Here is a 13,566-nt window from a genome sequence, read left to right on the forward strand (position 1 = left end):
GAAAAAATTACAAAGTTGGAAAAAAAAATACAAACATGAAAAAAAAACAGGAACATACATTTTATTTAGTTATTTTTCCGTCCAAATTTTTCTAAACATCGTAGTTATTCGGGAGATTTCCAAATTTATCCCCATGAAGGAGGAGGAACACATACCTCGATTAGGTTTGAATCGGTGGAGAAGAGTCGATGAGGCAGCAGATCAATTGGAGATGTCGATTCGTCCTTCAAATCTCCGGCGGAGCTATCGCCATGACGGATCCCAGAAACGGAGGATACAAATCGTCAACCACAACAAAATCATCTAAAACCGATGAAGAAGGAGGAACACATACCTCGTTTGGGTTTGAATCGGCGAAGCAGCGTCGATGAGGCAGCAGATCGATTGGGGATGTTGATTCGTCGTTGAAATCTCCGGAGAAGAGAGAGAGATGAGAGAATCAGGAGAAGGGTGAAAAAAAATAACGCCGTGCGATTTTTCCCAACCCTATTTCGACTCCCAATTGAATGCTGCCACGTGCCTCGTAAGGACGAAGCCGAACGTCCTAAATTAAGGTCCGTTATCAATGTTATTCGGCCTTTTTGATTTATTTATCGACCCAATATTAATAAGGACGGGCTTTGGGACGAGCGATAATCGTGCTCTTAGAGGTCCAAATGATAGTTCATACAGAGACAAGCTTTTGCCAACGAGTCGGCCGGTCCATTAAAACGACGCGAAATGAAAGAAACAGAAACAAAGGTGAAATCGGAAGAGATAAACGAGTCAACATCCACCACTAGATGAAAGAAACAAAAACAAAGGTGAAACAAAGGTGAAATCGAAAGAGTCGGCATGCTTTTATTTTCTTATTTACCAAAACGAAAAACAAAGGTTCTTTCCTAAACACACACACATATATACCAGTTAAAAATACATATATAACAATAATAATAACTGGTGTTAAAAAAACAATAATAATAACTTATCACTTTTTAAATTTCATGATCAAAGAATAGTAGAAAGGTTCATGTTCTTTTAGATGTAGGAGTTGAGGTAGCGTTTTTTCTTAAGGATCTACTCATAAAACTCATTTAAATGTACACATGGGTGAGTGAAAAAATATTTGGTTGTAACGTGCCATTCCTAAGTATGTTTTCTTAATATGAATCGCAGTGAAAGACATTGTCGACAGTTTCGCATATGGCAATATAATGCCATACATGCATGAGTAACTAGCAATGAAGCAGACAAGTGAGACAACTCCATCAGGAACAATAGATACCATTTCTTCCAAAAGTTTTCCATAATCCTCACAACACACGGATCACTTCTCATGCCGAATTTGGTGCTAACACGAAGCTGATCACGCAAACGCAAGAAGAAAATAACCACTAATAATAATATATACAACTAACAACATGACTGAAACTAAGAAGACGGTATAAAGATTAATTGGGCTCAAGGTCCTTGATGTATGAACACCTCCCGATGCCAGCTTGTTGGACGCGTTGAAGTCCATGAAGTGCGTCCGCGGTCCATGCTAGAGAGATGCGCTGCATCACGAACCTTCTTTTTTGTTTTTTTTTTTATATTAAACATTTTTCAGTATATATATACACATACATATCTGGCTTTTGTAGTTTGTAAGTAGGCCATGCTCTATAAAAGATATGAATCCCAGTCAAATAACTCGATCCCATATGCCAAGATCTAGTTCTGTCTGTTATGATGATTCTCGGTACTGACGAGATAATATTTAAATACGATTGTGTTAATTGTTCGTCTCGGGATCAGTCAATACATCACGTTGTAAACAAGTTTTTTTTTTTTTTTTTTGGACATCAAACAAATTAAATTTAGTAGTACTATAAGATAAATAGAATCAAAAGTTGAAAGTCGAACTCTTCATAATTGTGAAACAATAAAGTTCAATAGAATAATGTCAAAGGGCACCACCCATCAAGCTGGCTTGCACCACTTACGCTTTTTTTGTGCGACTTACGCTACATCCATCGTGTTTCATCTTATCATTAGCCTAGGTATCATTAACTAGTCTTTCTGTATTATTTTACTTGATCACTCTAATATTTCATCACACTATTGGATAGTTTTTATATAAAAAAGGCTAATGGATAAGTATTGGACCATATTTTTGATAATTACTATTTAATAATGTAAAATTTCATATAGTTGATCAGGTCTGCATAATCCATCTAGAAAGCAATCAGATTAAAAGATGCAGTTTATCATTGACATCAACGTTTTAACTTTTATAATGAAGAGAAGAATCAAAGCGCTAGGAGACTTCTAAAACGCCCCCAGAAGAAGCATGTTAATGAGTATCATATGTGCCATCCAAGACAATCAACTTTCTCTGCTTAAGTTTCCATTGATGCTTCAGCATTTGTTTGGACAAGTTTTTAACAAAGATCGCATGTATAAAATCGTAAACAAGTTAATCTACGGCAATCGAAAAAAGAAACTATTTTCTCTATTTTTGTCAACTATCATCTATTGTTTAATAAACCCAAAAAGATACTGGATTTGATTTTGCATCATTTTAAAAATAAAAGAAAAGAGGATCCAACTCAGGAAGCCATATCTCACGCTCATATTCAAAGTAATATTCACATAAACCCAAAATCCCCTATAAATACACACTGTCACACATTTGCATACACACTCTTCTTCCTCACTCCATAATCATATCATCATCTCTAATGGCTTCTTCTCCGTTCATCTTCTCAGCTCTTCTTCTCTGTATCTTCTCACTCTCATCATCAAGCTCACTCGCTAAACAATCTCCCCGACCAAATGCTCTCGTTCTCCCAATAACAAAAGACAAAACTACACTCCAGTACACGACCGTCATCAACAGTGGCACTTCTAGAAATGAGCCAGGCACGCCTCTAGTGGCTGCCTCCCTTGTCTTCGACCTCGGTGGTCGACATCTCTGGGTCGAAACGGACACATACTACTGGTCCACTTCATTCCAAACCAGCCACTGCAACTCCCCCATGTGCTACCGCGCCGGCTCCCATGGCTGTAGCCGTTGCTACTCGGATTACAGACCTGGCTGTAACGCTGACCCTTGCACCCTAACATTCAAAAACCCCGTCAACGGAATGGTAGATACAGGCGACATTGCTTCGGAAGCTGTTTTTATTCAGTCCACTAACGGGTCGAACCCGGGCCGGGTCGTTAAAATCCCCAGTTTGATTTTCTCATTGGGAACAAGGGATCTCCTTAACGGACTTGCTAATGGAACCGTCGGTATGGCCGGAATGGGACGCCACAGCGTCATCGGACTACCGTCGCAATTCGCCAAGGCGTTTGGTTTCAACCGCAAATTCGCAGTCTGTCTCCCTTCTTCTTCTTCTTCTGGAGGAAGAGGCGTCGCCTTCTTCGGTGGTAACGGACCGTACGTGTTCCTCCCAGGGATCAAGATCTCCCAGCTTACTACCACGCCCTTGCTCGTCAATCCCGTGCTCGTTGCGGACCCGATCATTTACGAACCGTTTGTATACGGCGAGAAATCACCCGAGTATTTCATCGGCGTAACGGCGATCAAAGTCGCCGAGAAAACTGTTCCGATCAACACGAGTCTGTTGAAGATCAATGGAACCACCGGATTGGGAGGAACCAAGCTCAGCACGGTGAACCCCTACACGGTGTTGGAGACATCTATTTTCAAGGCCGTTACGTCGGCGTTTGTCAGAGAAGCCACCGCCAGGAACATCACTCGAGTTCCGTCGGTGAAGCCTTTTGGCGCGTGTGTCAGCACTAAGAACGTCGTTGTCACGCGCCTTGGATACGCGGTGCCGGAGATCCAGCTTGTGCTGCAGAGCAAGGACGTCGTTTGGAGAATCTTCGGAGCTAACTCCATGGTGAGCGTCCACAGTGACGTCATCTGTCTGGGTTTTGTTGACGGAGGAGTCAATGCGGAAACTTCTGTGGTGGTCGGAGGGTTGCAGCTGGAAGACAATTTGATCGAAATTGATCTGGCGAAAAACACACTAGGCTTTAGCTCGACGCTGTTGGGACGTCAAACTAATTGTGCCAACTTCAATTTCACTTCCACTGCCTGATTTGATCGAATGTTTGAGCTGATTAATGCTAATATTTACTTTATTTGAATAATGTTTGTTTAGTCTTCAATATACAACAACTTTGCTATAAAAGAGTTGATAAAAAAAACCTTTTACTATGAAGATCAAAAGTTCAAAACAGGTACAAGGAATAAGGAGTCAGGTGAATATTATCGAGTATGCTTTACCAAATCAAAACCCAATTATTATTTTTCTTCAAAAAACCAACTTTATAGGATTGCTAAATTCCCAAATCAAATGAAAAAGGTAGAACAAGACCGTCTGTTTCTAATAAACCATGTCCTGCACTCCGGTCTCAGCCATCTTCTCCAAATCCTCTTGTGTTAACAGAGTTTTCCTGCCCATAGTACCAGTCTTATCGTACGGCTGAGCCATTTTCCTTAGGAACTGTCAAAAAAAAACACACACACCCAAAAAGTTATTAGTTTTGCTTTTTTGTTTCTTCAGCCGTGTAAAACAAAAGGAATTTCAAAGGCACTGAGTTTTTCTAAGGTATACATACCTCTCGGGCAATATGAATAGCCATGTCAGTGCTTAAATTCAAGTGTGCATCACGCAGATGAGATAGTATCCAACCTGGTAATTTAGACCGCTTGTCATGACGGCTATATCTGCAAGTTAACAACGGCAAAATCTTTAAATAGCGCAAAGAGATGGTAGAGAAACATAAACAAACATAGCCATATATCTCTTCTACCAATTTATTCTCATTATCAAGGAACAACCTATTTCGTGGGAATACACATAAGTGGGCAAATACTTAATGTGTTACAGAGAATCACTTGTAGCAGCTAGCATATAGCCTAAATCACCAGACTCCGAATCAGAGTATGTATTTATACCTCTTGTCTGCAAATATCATCATCCCATAATCAGCCTTTGATCTGATTACTCTCCCCACGCATTGAGCTGCTTGCCTCTGTTTTATACCAAGAATACATCAATAGCAAGCACAGACAGGTCAAACATTTTGTACCAAATACTCATAAGATTGGAACCATACCAAGGCATCAAAAGTTAGGAAATCGCCTTCCTTTATTTGAAATGTATCACGCAAATACTCCAATCGTGCAAGCAATATCCTGGAAATATTTAATCTAAGCATCTCCACACATGACGGAGGTAAACGGGAAAATGAAATGATATCTATTTTTTGGGTATAACTTACTTGCTTAATGTATATTGAAAAGGCACTCCAAACATTACAACCAGTCTTCCATAATGACGATCAAAATCGATCCCTTCAGCAACTTTCCCCCTGCCATTCAGATCAAATCTCTTTGAATTTTTCAAACCAGATGACTCCAGTATTTAATCAAATCTCTTTGAATTTTTCAAACCAGATGACTCCAGTATTACATAACTAACGACAGAATCAAAGAAGTTTACTATAGCTACAATTTCTTCCCATGAATTCCAAATCAAATTTTTTACCTGGCTACAGAGAAGAAAACTGCACCTCTTCCGCAATCACAAGCCCTGCGATAATTGTCAAGTGCTAGTGTTGTTTCTACAACATCTTGCGTTTCGAAGAAGACAAGTTTCTGTTGCGTTATTTCCTACACAAAATTAAGAGCCGTGGTCATCTTAGGAAACAAGCATACATTAATGTCTGTAACAGATTCAAATATATTAAGGCGTCGAAGAAGGATCTTACCTTCAGAATTCCAGTTTCATTCCATGTAGCAATAATGCCATCCATGTATGAGTAACTAACAAAGAAGCAGACAACTCCATCAGGAACAACAGATACCATCTCTACCAAAAGCTTTCCGTAATTCCTCACAACACCCGGATCACTTCTCATGTCAAATTTGGTGCTAACAGGGAGTTGATCACTGCAAAAGCAAGAAGAAATAATTACAATCAATACATTAAATACAAACAATACAGTCAGTGTTTAGGAACTTTTCTATACCTTCCTCGAGTTAAAACCATGGGGCAGATGCAGTCTCGTGTCATCGACATCTTAAAGCTTCGACTAACAACAGGGTTGAAACTAAGAAGACGGGGATAAAGATCAATAGGGCTCAGGGTCCCTGATGTAATGACTACTGACTGGAAACGATCAAACACCGGTTTTATAGCCAGAGACGCATCATGACAGCTCAACTAAGAGACAAAAGAAAATATGTTTTAGATACATTTCTCAATAGATCACTTGAAAAGTACAATTTACATTTGAGTCACAATATCTCTGAAACCAGAACAACAATATAATACTCAAAAGAAAGCAGATCAACACGTACTGACCTGCAATATAGGATCTGGAATATGAGGCATTCTTTCGTCATAAGGCTCAATGATGATGGAAAATCCCCGTGCATATGTCCCAACAAGAGTTGCAAAGTCACATACTGTCTGGATAGGCAAAAACTCATCGGTATCTGTAATTTCAAGGGTCATCATGAGAGAGTGGAGCCGGTCATAACAGAACTTGAGTGTTTTCTGCTCAATTCCAGCCTGAGAATTAAGCGAGGATACAAAGCTAACAGGGCTTTCTTTCTCCACGTTCTCAGTATCTAGCCGTCCCTCCAAGTACTGAAGTAACCGGCGTAACACATGCACAAAATGCTCAGCCCGTCTAATATTCCCTGGGACAGCCTCCTTTAGAATATCATTGGGCAGTGCAGGGTTTGCAAGCCATTGATCAGTTCCTGGAAAAAAAACATATTTGTTCCGTCAGGTTGGTAGAATCAACCAAACCACGCATCACCTCTCTGAGAAAAAGTAGTTACCAGATAAGTCCCCTCTCAGTGCCAAACCCTCAATTAGCCGGTTGTATTCAGCTCGCAGTCTTCCAGCGTCTGTAGCCTTGAACCTTCCTACCAGTTAGACAAATTTTAATAGCGTGATAAGAATTTAAAATGAAATATCAGCAAACAAGCAGGGCAGTTCGTATGTTGAATTATGCACTATGTAGGAACAGAAGAGCGTACCTATCAATTTCTTGCCTAATTTTATTAAGATTTCGATTAGCTCCTTCAAGTGTAACTCTTCTCACACTGACGCTGAGTGCTTCAATACACACATTGTCTATATTATGGGCCTCGTCAAACACAATAACAGACTCCTTTTGTAACTCCTTGGATATGATTCCAGCAACCTTAGGATCGAGCAAATACTGGTAGCTGTAAACAATAACGTTGGCGAACTGAACCATATGCCTGGCAAGGAAGTAAGGACACCATCCTCGATTCTTACCAAACGCCCTCAAATCCTAGCATCGAAACAAACATCAGAAAAAAGAAAACTCCAAATAAGATTCAAACTTGTTACCTCTAAAGTATAAACACCAGGAGGCAATAAGGCATTATCAGCAGCCTTCTCGTAGCTCTCAAAGTAGTCACAGAGTTCTACATTTGGATTCTCCGCGGCCAAAGCTCTAACCCAACTAGCCGTCCGTTTCCTACACGCAGCGTCCACTGAATCGCGATTCTCCGCCGCTAAAACCTTAGGATTGACGCAAAGATTCTTCCTGGAGGAGAGACCAAGCGCGAGGATCTTGGCCTGGGCGCCGAGATGGGTTACTTGATAGTCGTGGAGTATCTTAAGCTCACCGAGCGTTTTCTCCATCTCGTGGACAGTACGAGTGCAGTAGACAAGCTTGATGGGAGAATCGGGACGAGAGAGGCGGTAGCTGGTGATGAGGGAGAGAAGCGCGATGGTTTTGCCAGTTCCGGTGGGCATCTCGAGAAGGCAATGTCCCTTGGCGTCTAGGGCTCGCTTTAGTTCGACCATGTATTCGTATTGCTCTGGGTAGATGTTGTCATAAGGGAAGTAGACGGTTACGTCTTCGATCTTGAAGATCATCTTCTTCCTCCTCCTCCCTCTCGTTGAATGGCCTAAACAAATCGAAATCGGTACAGCACTTAGAAAGCCCTAAAACGATTCATCAAACAAGCTATTCGAGCTTACAATACATATAAAGTTTACCGGCGAGATTGGAGTCGGAGCACTTAGCAAAGTTGAACGATTGCCGGCGAGGATGGAAGCTTGGGTATTGTTAACGAGCTAGAGAGAAACCTGTATCAATCAGCTTTAAAGGTCGAGGAACAACAATCTACGAGTGTGTTGTTAAGCATAGAAGCGAGTAAATTGAGAGTTTCGACACCATATTTTTGTTTTCTTCATATTCTGGCCCCTTTTTATTTTCTATATTATATTTGTTTGACCCCTAATTTATAGATATTTACGGAAAAGGTTTTTGACTTTCAAGGAATAGAGTATGCAATATTACACAATGGCTAGATATCCTTTGTTTCTTCTAAAATGTGACAGGAAAGTTTGGTAAGGTGTGAGTGGACCCATAAAAGAGTAGATGAATTCTCAAAGATTGAATTAGAGAAGTAACGAGGAAGTGATAGAGTGTAGTTGCAATAGACAGAAACGAAAACTAGAGTCTTATTATTCGTCAACTGGTTGCTGGAAAGCTAAGCCCTTTATCACATGTCGACACTGAAACCTGCAAACAAACCGATGGGGATTATCAAAAGATGCTCCGGTGCTGTAAGTGGAGAAGGTGAAAACAGAATTACCATATTAGATCATTTGTGTCGTAGTTGAACGGAGGATTTGTCTCATTATCTTGAGTTTTGCACTTGAATCGCAGCTTTAGAGGCACAAACTGCAATAACAAAGGACATATTTGATCAAAATCTAAATCCTTACTTGGATGTAGACTAATACAGAAGTATTGTACCTTTCTGTTGTATCTGAAGTCACGTTTAGGAAGGAAATGTTGGGGAAGATTCAAAGAAGGTGGAGCTTGAACCAATATAAAGAGCCTCATTGGACCTGTGATTCAGAAAAAAGGAGCATGAATCAAGTCTACAGTCTACACCACAATTCACCTGACAGTTAATAGAGAATAATAGTGCTGAAGAAGTTTGAGATTTCTGCTAAAGTTACCTGGGCATGAAGTTGATCCAGCACCCGTCGAGATCAGTGCTCGGATAGTCTATAATAAAGCCAAAAAAGAATGAAGAGATTAACATTTGTATCACCTCTGATAGCAGATAAAAAATGTTCCGAGTAACAAGAACTCAGAGGTAAGAAGATAGAAACCTTTTTGGAAAGAGCTTCTGTAGCTTTGTTTTTGGAAAAATCACCTTCAAATCTCAAAACATCAACACTGTGTGTGAAGAACAACTCATAAGCTTTTTGAGGGCGTAATGGACTACCACCAAGAATCAACACAACTCTCTGAACGCCAGGAGCTTCACGGATCAATAACTGTAGAGCGCTTCGGAGAGTAGAGATGGTGGTCATCAGTTTCTGCATTTTCTTAATCTCATGCTTCACCTCTCTTTTCCTACTCAATAGTTTTCTCCTGACCAGCGGCTTCACATCCGGTTGTGTAAGATTCGCCTCCTAACAACCTAAGTTTCTTAGAGTGTGAAAAAAAAAGACGTAACCGTAGAGTAAAAAACTGCGTCTGAAGAACCTAACATACCAAATCAGTAAACTCTGTTTGCAAGCCATCAAAGTCAAGACTCATGTCTTGCAACACCCTGCACACATACATGTATAACCAACAACCCTCAAAGAGTGATCAATCTGAGCGTTAAAGAAGACCTTTCCGAGTAGTTCCAACAGATAATTTATAGCAAGAGGCTGATGAATGCAGCATAAAGATGAAGAAACGTAGCCTCAAAGTATCTCCATTTCCCTTTATACTCAACTACCAAGAATTGATCTCTATGTATAACTCACACTAATCAATCCACAACCAGAAAGCTATTACTCTTCTAAATCAAACTAATTAATCGCGTGAAATTGAACGCAGTAAGCAGTCTAATCCGCGGAATCGAACATAAAATCAGAATGTAATCGATCCGAAAATAGAGAGAGATGACGTACGAAGGGATCTGCTGGTACATATAGAGGACGAAACCGAGAATGTCATTGATGATATGGAAGACGCCGGAGCCGCCTAGTGAAGAAGCGGTGGTCGCGATGTCTACGTCGTACTTCTCCTCTGTACTCCCTTCTCCTTCCTCCATCTCCATCGTGATCGAAGATGAAACCTGCCTCCGAGTTCAAGCTGCTCGATAAATTTGAAATTAAAGTCAGTAGGCGGGGGAGAGATGAAGAAGAAGAAGAAGAACGACGGCTAGCGAGAATTTCAAAAGCATTTCATCGGAAATTTTAAAAAGATATAAATGACAAACCAAACCCCTAGAGAGAATCAGAATGATAAATCAACCCCTAAGGTTTATTAATCTCATATTTTGCCCCTAGACTGGAGCAAGCAGTAATCGCACGCGAGAGTTGGGCCGAGCTCGCTTCACGTTCTTTGCTAATCATAGCTGGGCCCATTTATGTGGTTAAGTTCAACCTTTGAATTTAAATCATCTTTACTTTAGTCAAACTTCTGATGAATGTACATATTTAAACCACTACAAAATCATAATCATAGTCTCTCTTTTTCTTGCCAATTCTTTTTATAATACGTATATGGTTTATGAATACAGAACGTATTAGTCTATTGTGTTTACTTTGTGAAAATTAGATTACTAAATAGAAAGTAATCAAAATAAAGGAGCAAAGAAATGTTTGATATAGAAGAAGAAAGATCGAAAATATATCACAGAAATGGGTGCCGCATGAGATAGTGGTCAATAAAAAGCATCAAGTAGCAGATAGAACCAGAGTAAACATAGTCCTCTCTCGATATTCGTTTGCAGAGAAACAAAGGTACACCTTTGATATATTTACATACTTTTGAGACCTTGGATTGGACATTACATTTACAACTTGTCTACTTCTCATTGGTTGAACTTTATATTTATAAGGATGTAAAAATATATATTAAGTGACAAACCTTCGTTCATGTCGGGGAATATATACACCTAAAAATAGTTCTTTTAATCATATATCCTTTTTTACATTTTAAGGTGTTTTTAGTTACCAATAGAAAAACCAAATCCATTGTTTTTGCATGATAGAATTTGATCAATATGGTCTTAAACCAACAAGTTAATTTTTCTGTTCACCCGAACAAACCATTGTACTACCACGTGCTCTAAAAGAATGTAAATATGTCTTTATAACCGAGATGTAAAAGAAGGAAAGGAGCGTCCTCACATTTCGTACAAGGAAAATCAGAAACAGACTCAAAACGCGAGCGAAAGGGAAATTAAAAGCAAAGAAAAAAATGTTTGGAATTAACAAAAGAAAGGGAGAAATAGGATATTGCATGTGATGGTCATGTGGACGTGTGGGAACAATCTCTCATATGTTCATGTGGGGGTTGTACGTACCACATATGTTTACTTTTACGCACGTCATAATCAACGAAATAATGATATATGCATTGCATAGTCGTCTGGATTGTCTAGTATAAAACTTGTGTTACAAATTTTAACATAAGTAAAGTTATACTAGCTAGTGTAAGAAAACATAAACTGCAAAAGACAAATACAGTAAGTAAACTTTAATATGTAGCCAGTTCTGGTTTTAGAAGAAAATGAACCGCTCAAAAATTTCGACTACACAATATATAAGTTGGCTACAATTAAAAAAATTCGGAATATGAAAGATTACATGAGTTGAAAAGGTTAGGTTTTTGTGAAATGTTAAAGGAAGCTTCCTAAAGGACATTTTCAGAGATTTTATTTTTGTATTTTCCTTATTACAAAATGAAGATGTATAGTACACTTTCAGTTTATGTTGTTGTAACCATCACACTACTAGCTTTTTAAAAAAACATGACTACTAAAAAAAATCAACAATAATAATAATAATTCTCATTTAACATTACATTAAATAGAACTAAAAAACACTCCCAGTACCTAGAGAAACCTCATACAAGAAAGCACATGTTATATATAAAACTAAAATCAAGAAACCCATATTTTAAATTATTTTATTAAGAGATATGAGTCGAATAAAGTCTTAAGTAGCGACCCAAAACTGCTGCTGCTTCCAAGTAGTAAGCATTGGCTTAGGCTCACGACCATTCTCCTTGCATCTGCTGCTTAATCTGCTAAACTTTTTATTTCCATTTTTACCCTCTAAGTTCTCACTAGTTTCCTCCTCCATGCCCTCTTCAGTTTCGTCTTCTTCTTCTTCTTCCTCATGGTTGTGCCCAAGTAAAGAACTTTCCGGTGATAAACAGAGACGGAGCCTTCCTTCACCACGTTCCGCAACAAAGTTAGGAGGCTGAGACGAAACCATAATTGCTTGAACGACAACACGACCATCTTCTCCTAGTGATCTCACCACACGATTATACTTTGAACCGTTAACAAAGTTTATCGGTGGCGGGAAACTTTTGATCGTTGATTTCTTGGCAGTGTCTTTTTCTTCTTCTTGAGGAGGAGAAGGAACCCTAGGAGTAGTGGTTGCTTGAAACGCAAGCAACAACAACTCGTCACCACTCTCGCTTCCAGTTTCGGACCCGAGGCTCTCAGTGCACATCTCTAAGCTTTTCTCACTCAGCTTAGAAACAGAGCGTTTCACGACCGGGTGAACATAAGCTTTGTCCTCTACGTTTCGGACAATGGCAGTGATATCGGACATAGATTGCAGGAAACTCAACCCACCCATTTTGCCTTTTTGGGTGAAACTTTCGCTTCTTTCATTTTTGGTGACGATTTTTTCTTGCGCTTGACAAATAACAACTGACATTTTGAGAAAAACAGAGGATCCAAAATGAGAGAGTTTATGATTGTTCTTGAGATCTTTCGGTTTTTCTCATTGGTTGGTTTTGATCAATGGAAATTTGGAGAGAGAGAGTGATTTCTTGTTTGAATTAAAAGAGGTAACTAAAAGGAAAGAGGGATGAATGTGAAAGAAAAGAGGGAGGTCTGAACAAGTATTTATAGTGGTGAGTCCACTTGCCATTGGATTCTTATTGGCTCTTATTATTCCCAGCTCCATCTTTATTGCCTGAACATATATCAACTGTTCGACCAAAAAAAAACACATATCAACTGGCTGATACCATCCAGCTTATGCTAGTTCATCTGCTAAGCCATTACTCCTTTGTGTTTGGTCTAACGGATATTATCCTGTATATCCATAAGTTCATATCATTTTGTATTATGTAAACCAATAGGGTCGGAATAATAGAATTATAAGCTTTAGTTGTCCTGTATTTAACAAATAATTAACATATCTTTAGAGAACAACTTAGATGAAAAAACAAAATATGATATTTAAAACATATAATAAAGACATTTTTAATATTTTCTGTAGCCCTTAAACGCATATTCGTCCTATTATTGGCTTTAACATTTATCGTGATTTTTAATTGCCCAAGTATCTTTGAATATGCTCGAATTAAAAGTTAAACACATCATTATTTTATTTAAGTAGGATTAAAAAGAGACTAGTTATCCTCACCACAAATCATATCGTTACAAAAAATGATTTGAACTTGAAAATTAATCACAGAATTAAGCAAAAGAGAAATGAAAATGAAAATGAAAACCAAAAAGACTGAGAGTACCAAACTGCCCTTATGGAA

At 38.9% G+C, this 13,566-nt stretch overlaps 4 protein-coding genes across 4 annotated transcripts; 1 reads left to right on the plus strand and 3 right to left on the minus strand.

Moving 5' to 3' along the window:
- The first annotated feature begins 2,343 nt into the window (after positions 1–2,343).
- LOC106402170 (probable aspartic proteinase GIP2) lies at positions 2,344–4,193 on the plus strand. The gene has a single exon (XM_013842853.3). The coding sequence runs from the start codon at positions 2,703–2,705 to the stop codon at positions 4,068–4,070; it is 1,368 nt and encodes a 455-aa protein (XP_013698307.2). The 5' UTR covers positions 2,344–2,702; the 3' UTR covers positions 4,071–4,193.
- Positions 4,167–8,231, minus strand: LOC106402169 (general transcription and DNA repair factor IIH helicase subunit XPD-like). Its single transcript, XM_013842852.3, has 13 exons — positions 8,028–8,231; positions 7,371–7,936; positions 7,031–7,311; positions 6,830–6,912; positions 6,345–6,748; positions 6,010–6,203; positions 5,749–5,929; positions 5,526–5,650; positions 5,260–5,349; positions 5,095–5,173; positions 4,934–5,010; positions 4,594–4,702; positions 4,167–4,478 (listed from the first exon to the last, which is right to left on the minus strand). The coding sequence occupies exons 2-13, from the start codon at positions 7,902–7,904 to the stop codon at positions 4,359–4,361; spliced, it is 2,277 nt and encodes a 758-aa protein (XP_013698306.2). The 5' UTR covers positions 7,905–7,936; positions 8,028–8,231; the 3' UTR covers positions 4,167–4,358.
- A 51-nt stretch (positions 8,232–8,282) lies between these two features.
- On the minus strand, positions 8,283–10,265 carry LOC106399618. The gene is made up of 7 exons (XM_013840080.3): positions 9,954–10,265; positions 9,547–9,604; positions 9,159–9,464; positions 9,003–9,051; positions 8,794–8,888; positions 8,630–8,718; positions 8,283–8,556 (listed from the first exon to the last, which is right to left on the minus strand). The coding sequence occupies exons 1-7, from the start codon at positions 10,100–10,102 to the stop codon at positions 8,499–8,501; spliced, it is 804 nt and encodes a 267-aa protein (XP_013695534.2). The 5' UTR covers positions 10,103–10,265; the 3' UTR covers positions 8,283–8,498.
- Positions 10,266–11,825: 1,560 nt separating this feature from the next.
- LOC106401123 (protein FANTASTIC FOUR 2-like) lies at positions 11,826–13,210 on the minus strand. The gene has a single exon (XM_013841568.3). It carries the CDS (start codon positions 12,723–12,725, stop codon positions 11,991–11,993), a length of 735 nt encoding a protein of 244 aa, XP_013697022.2. The 5' UTR covers positions 12,726–13,210; the 3' UTR covers positions 11,826–11,990.
- Positions 13,211–13,566: the final 356 nt, after the last annotated feature.

This window comes from Brassica napus, chromosome A8 (genome assembly GCF_020379485.1).
Source record: "Brassica napus cultivar Da-Ae chromosome A8, Da-Ae, whole genome shotgun sequence".
In the NCBI taxonomy this organism is placed as follows: domain Eukaryota; kingdom Viridiplantae; phylum Streptophyta; class Magnoliopsida; order Brassicales; family Brassicaceae; genus Brassica; species Brassica napus.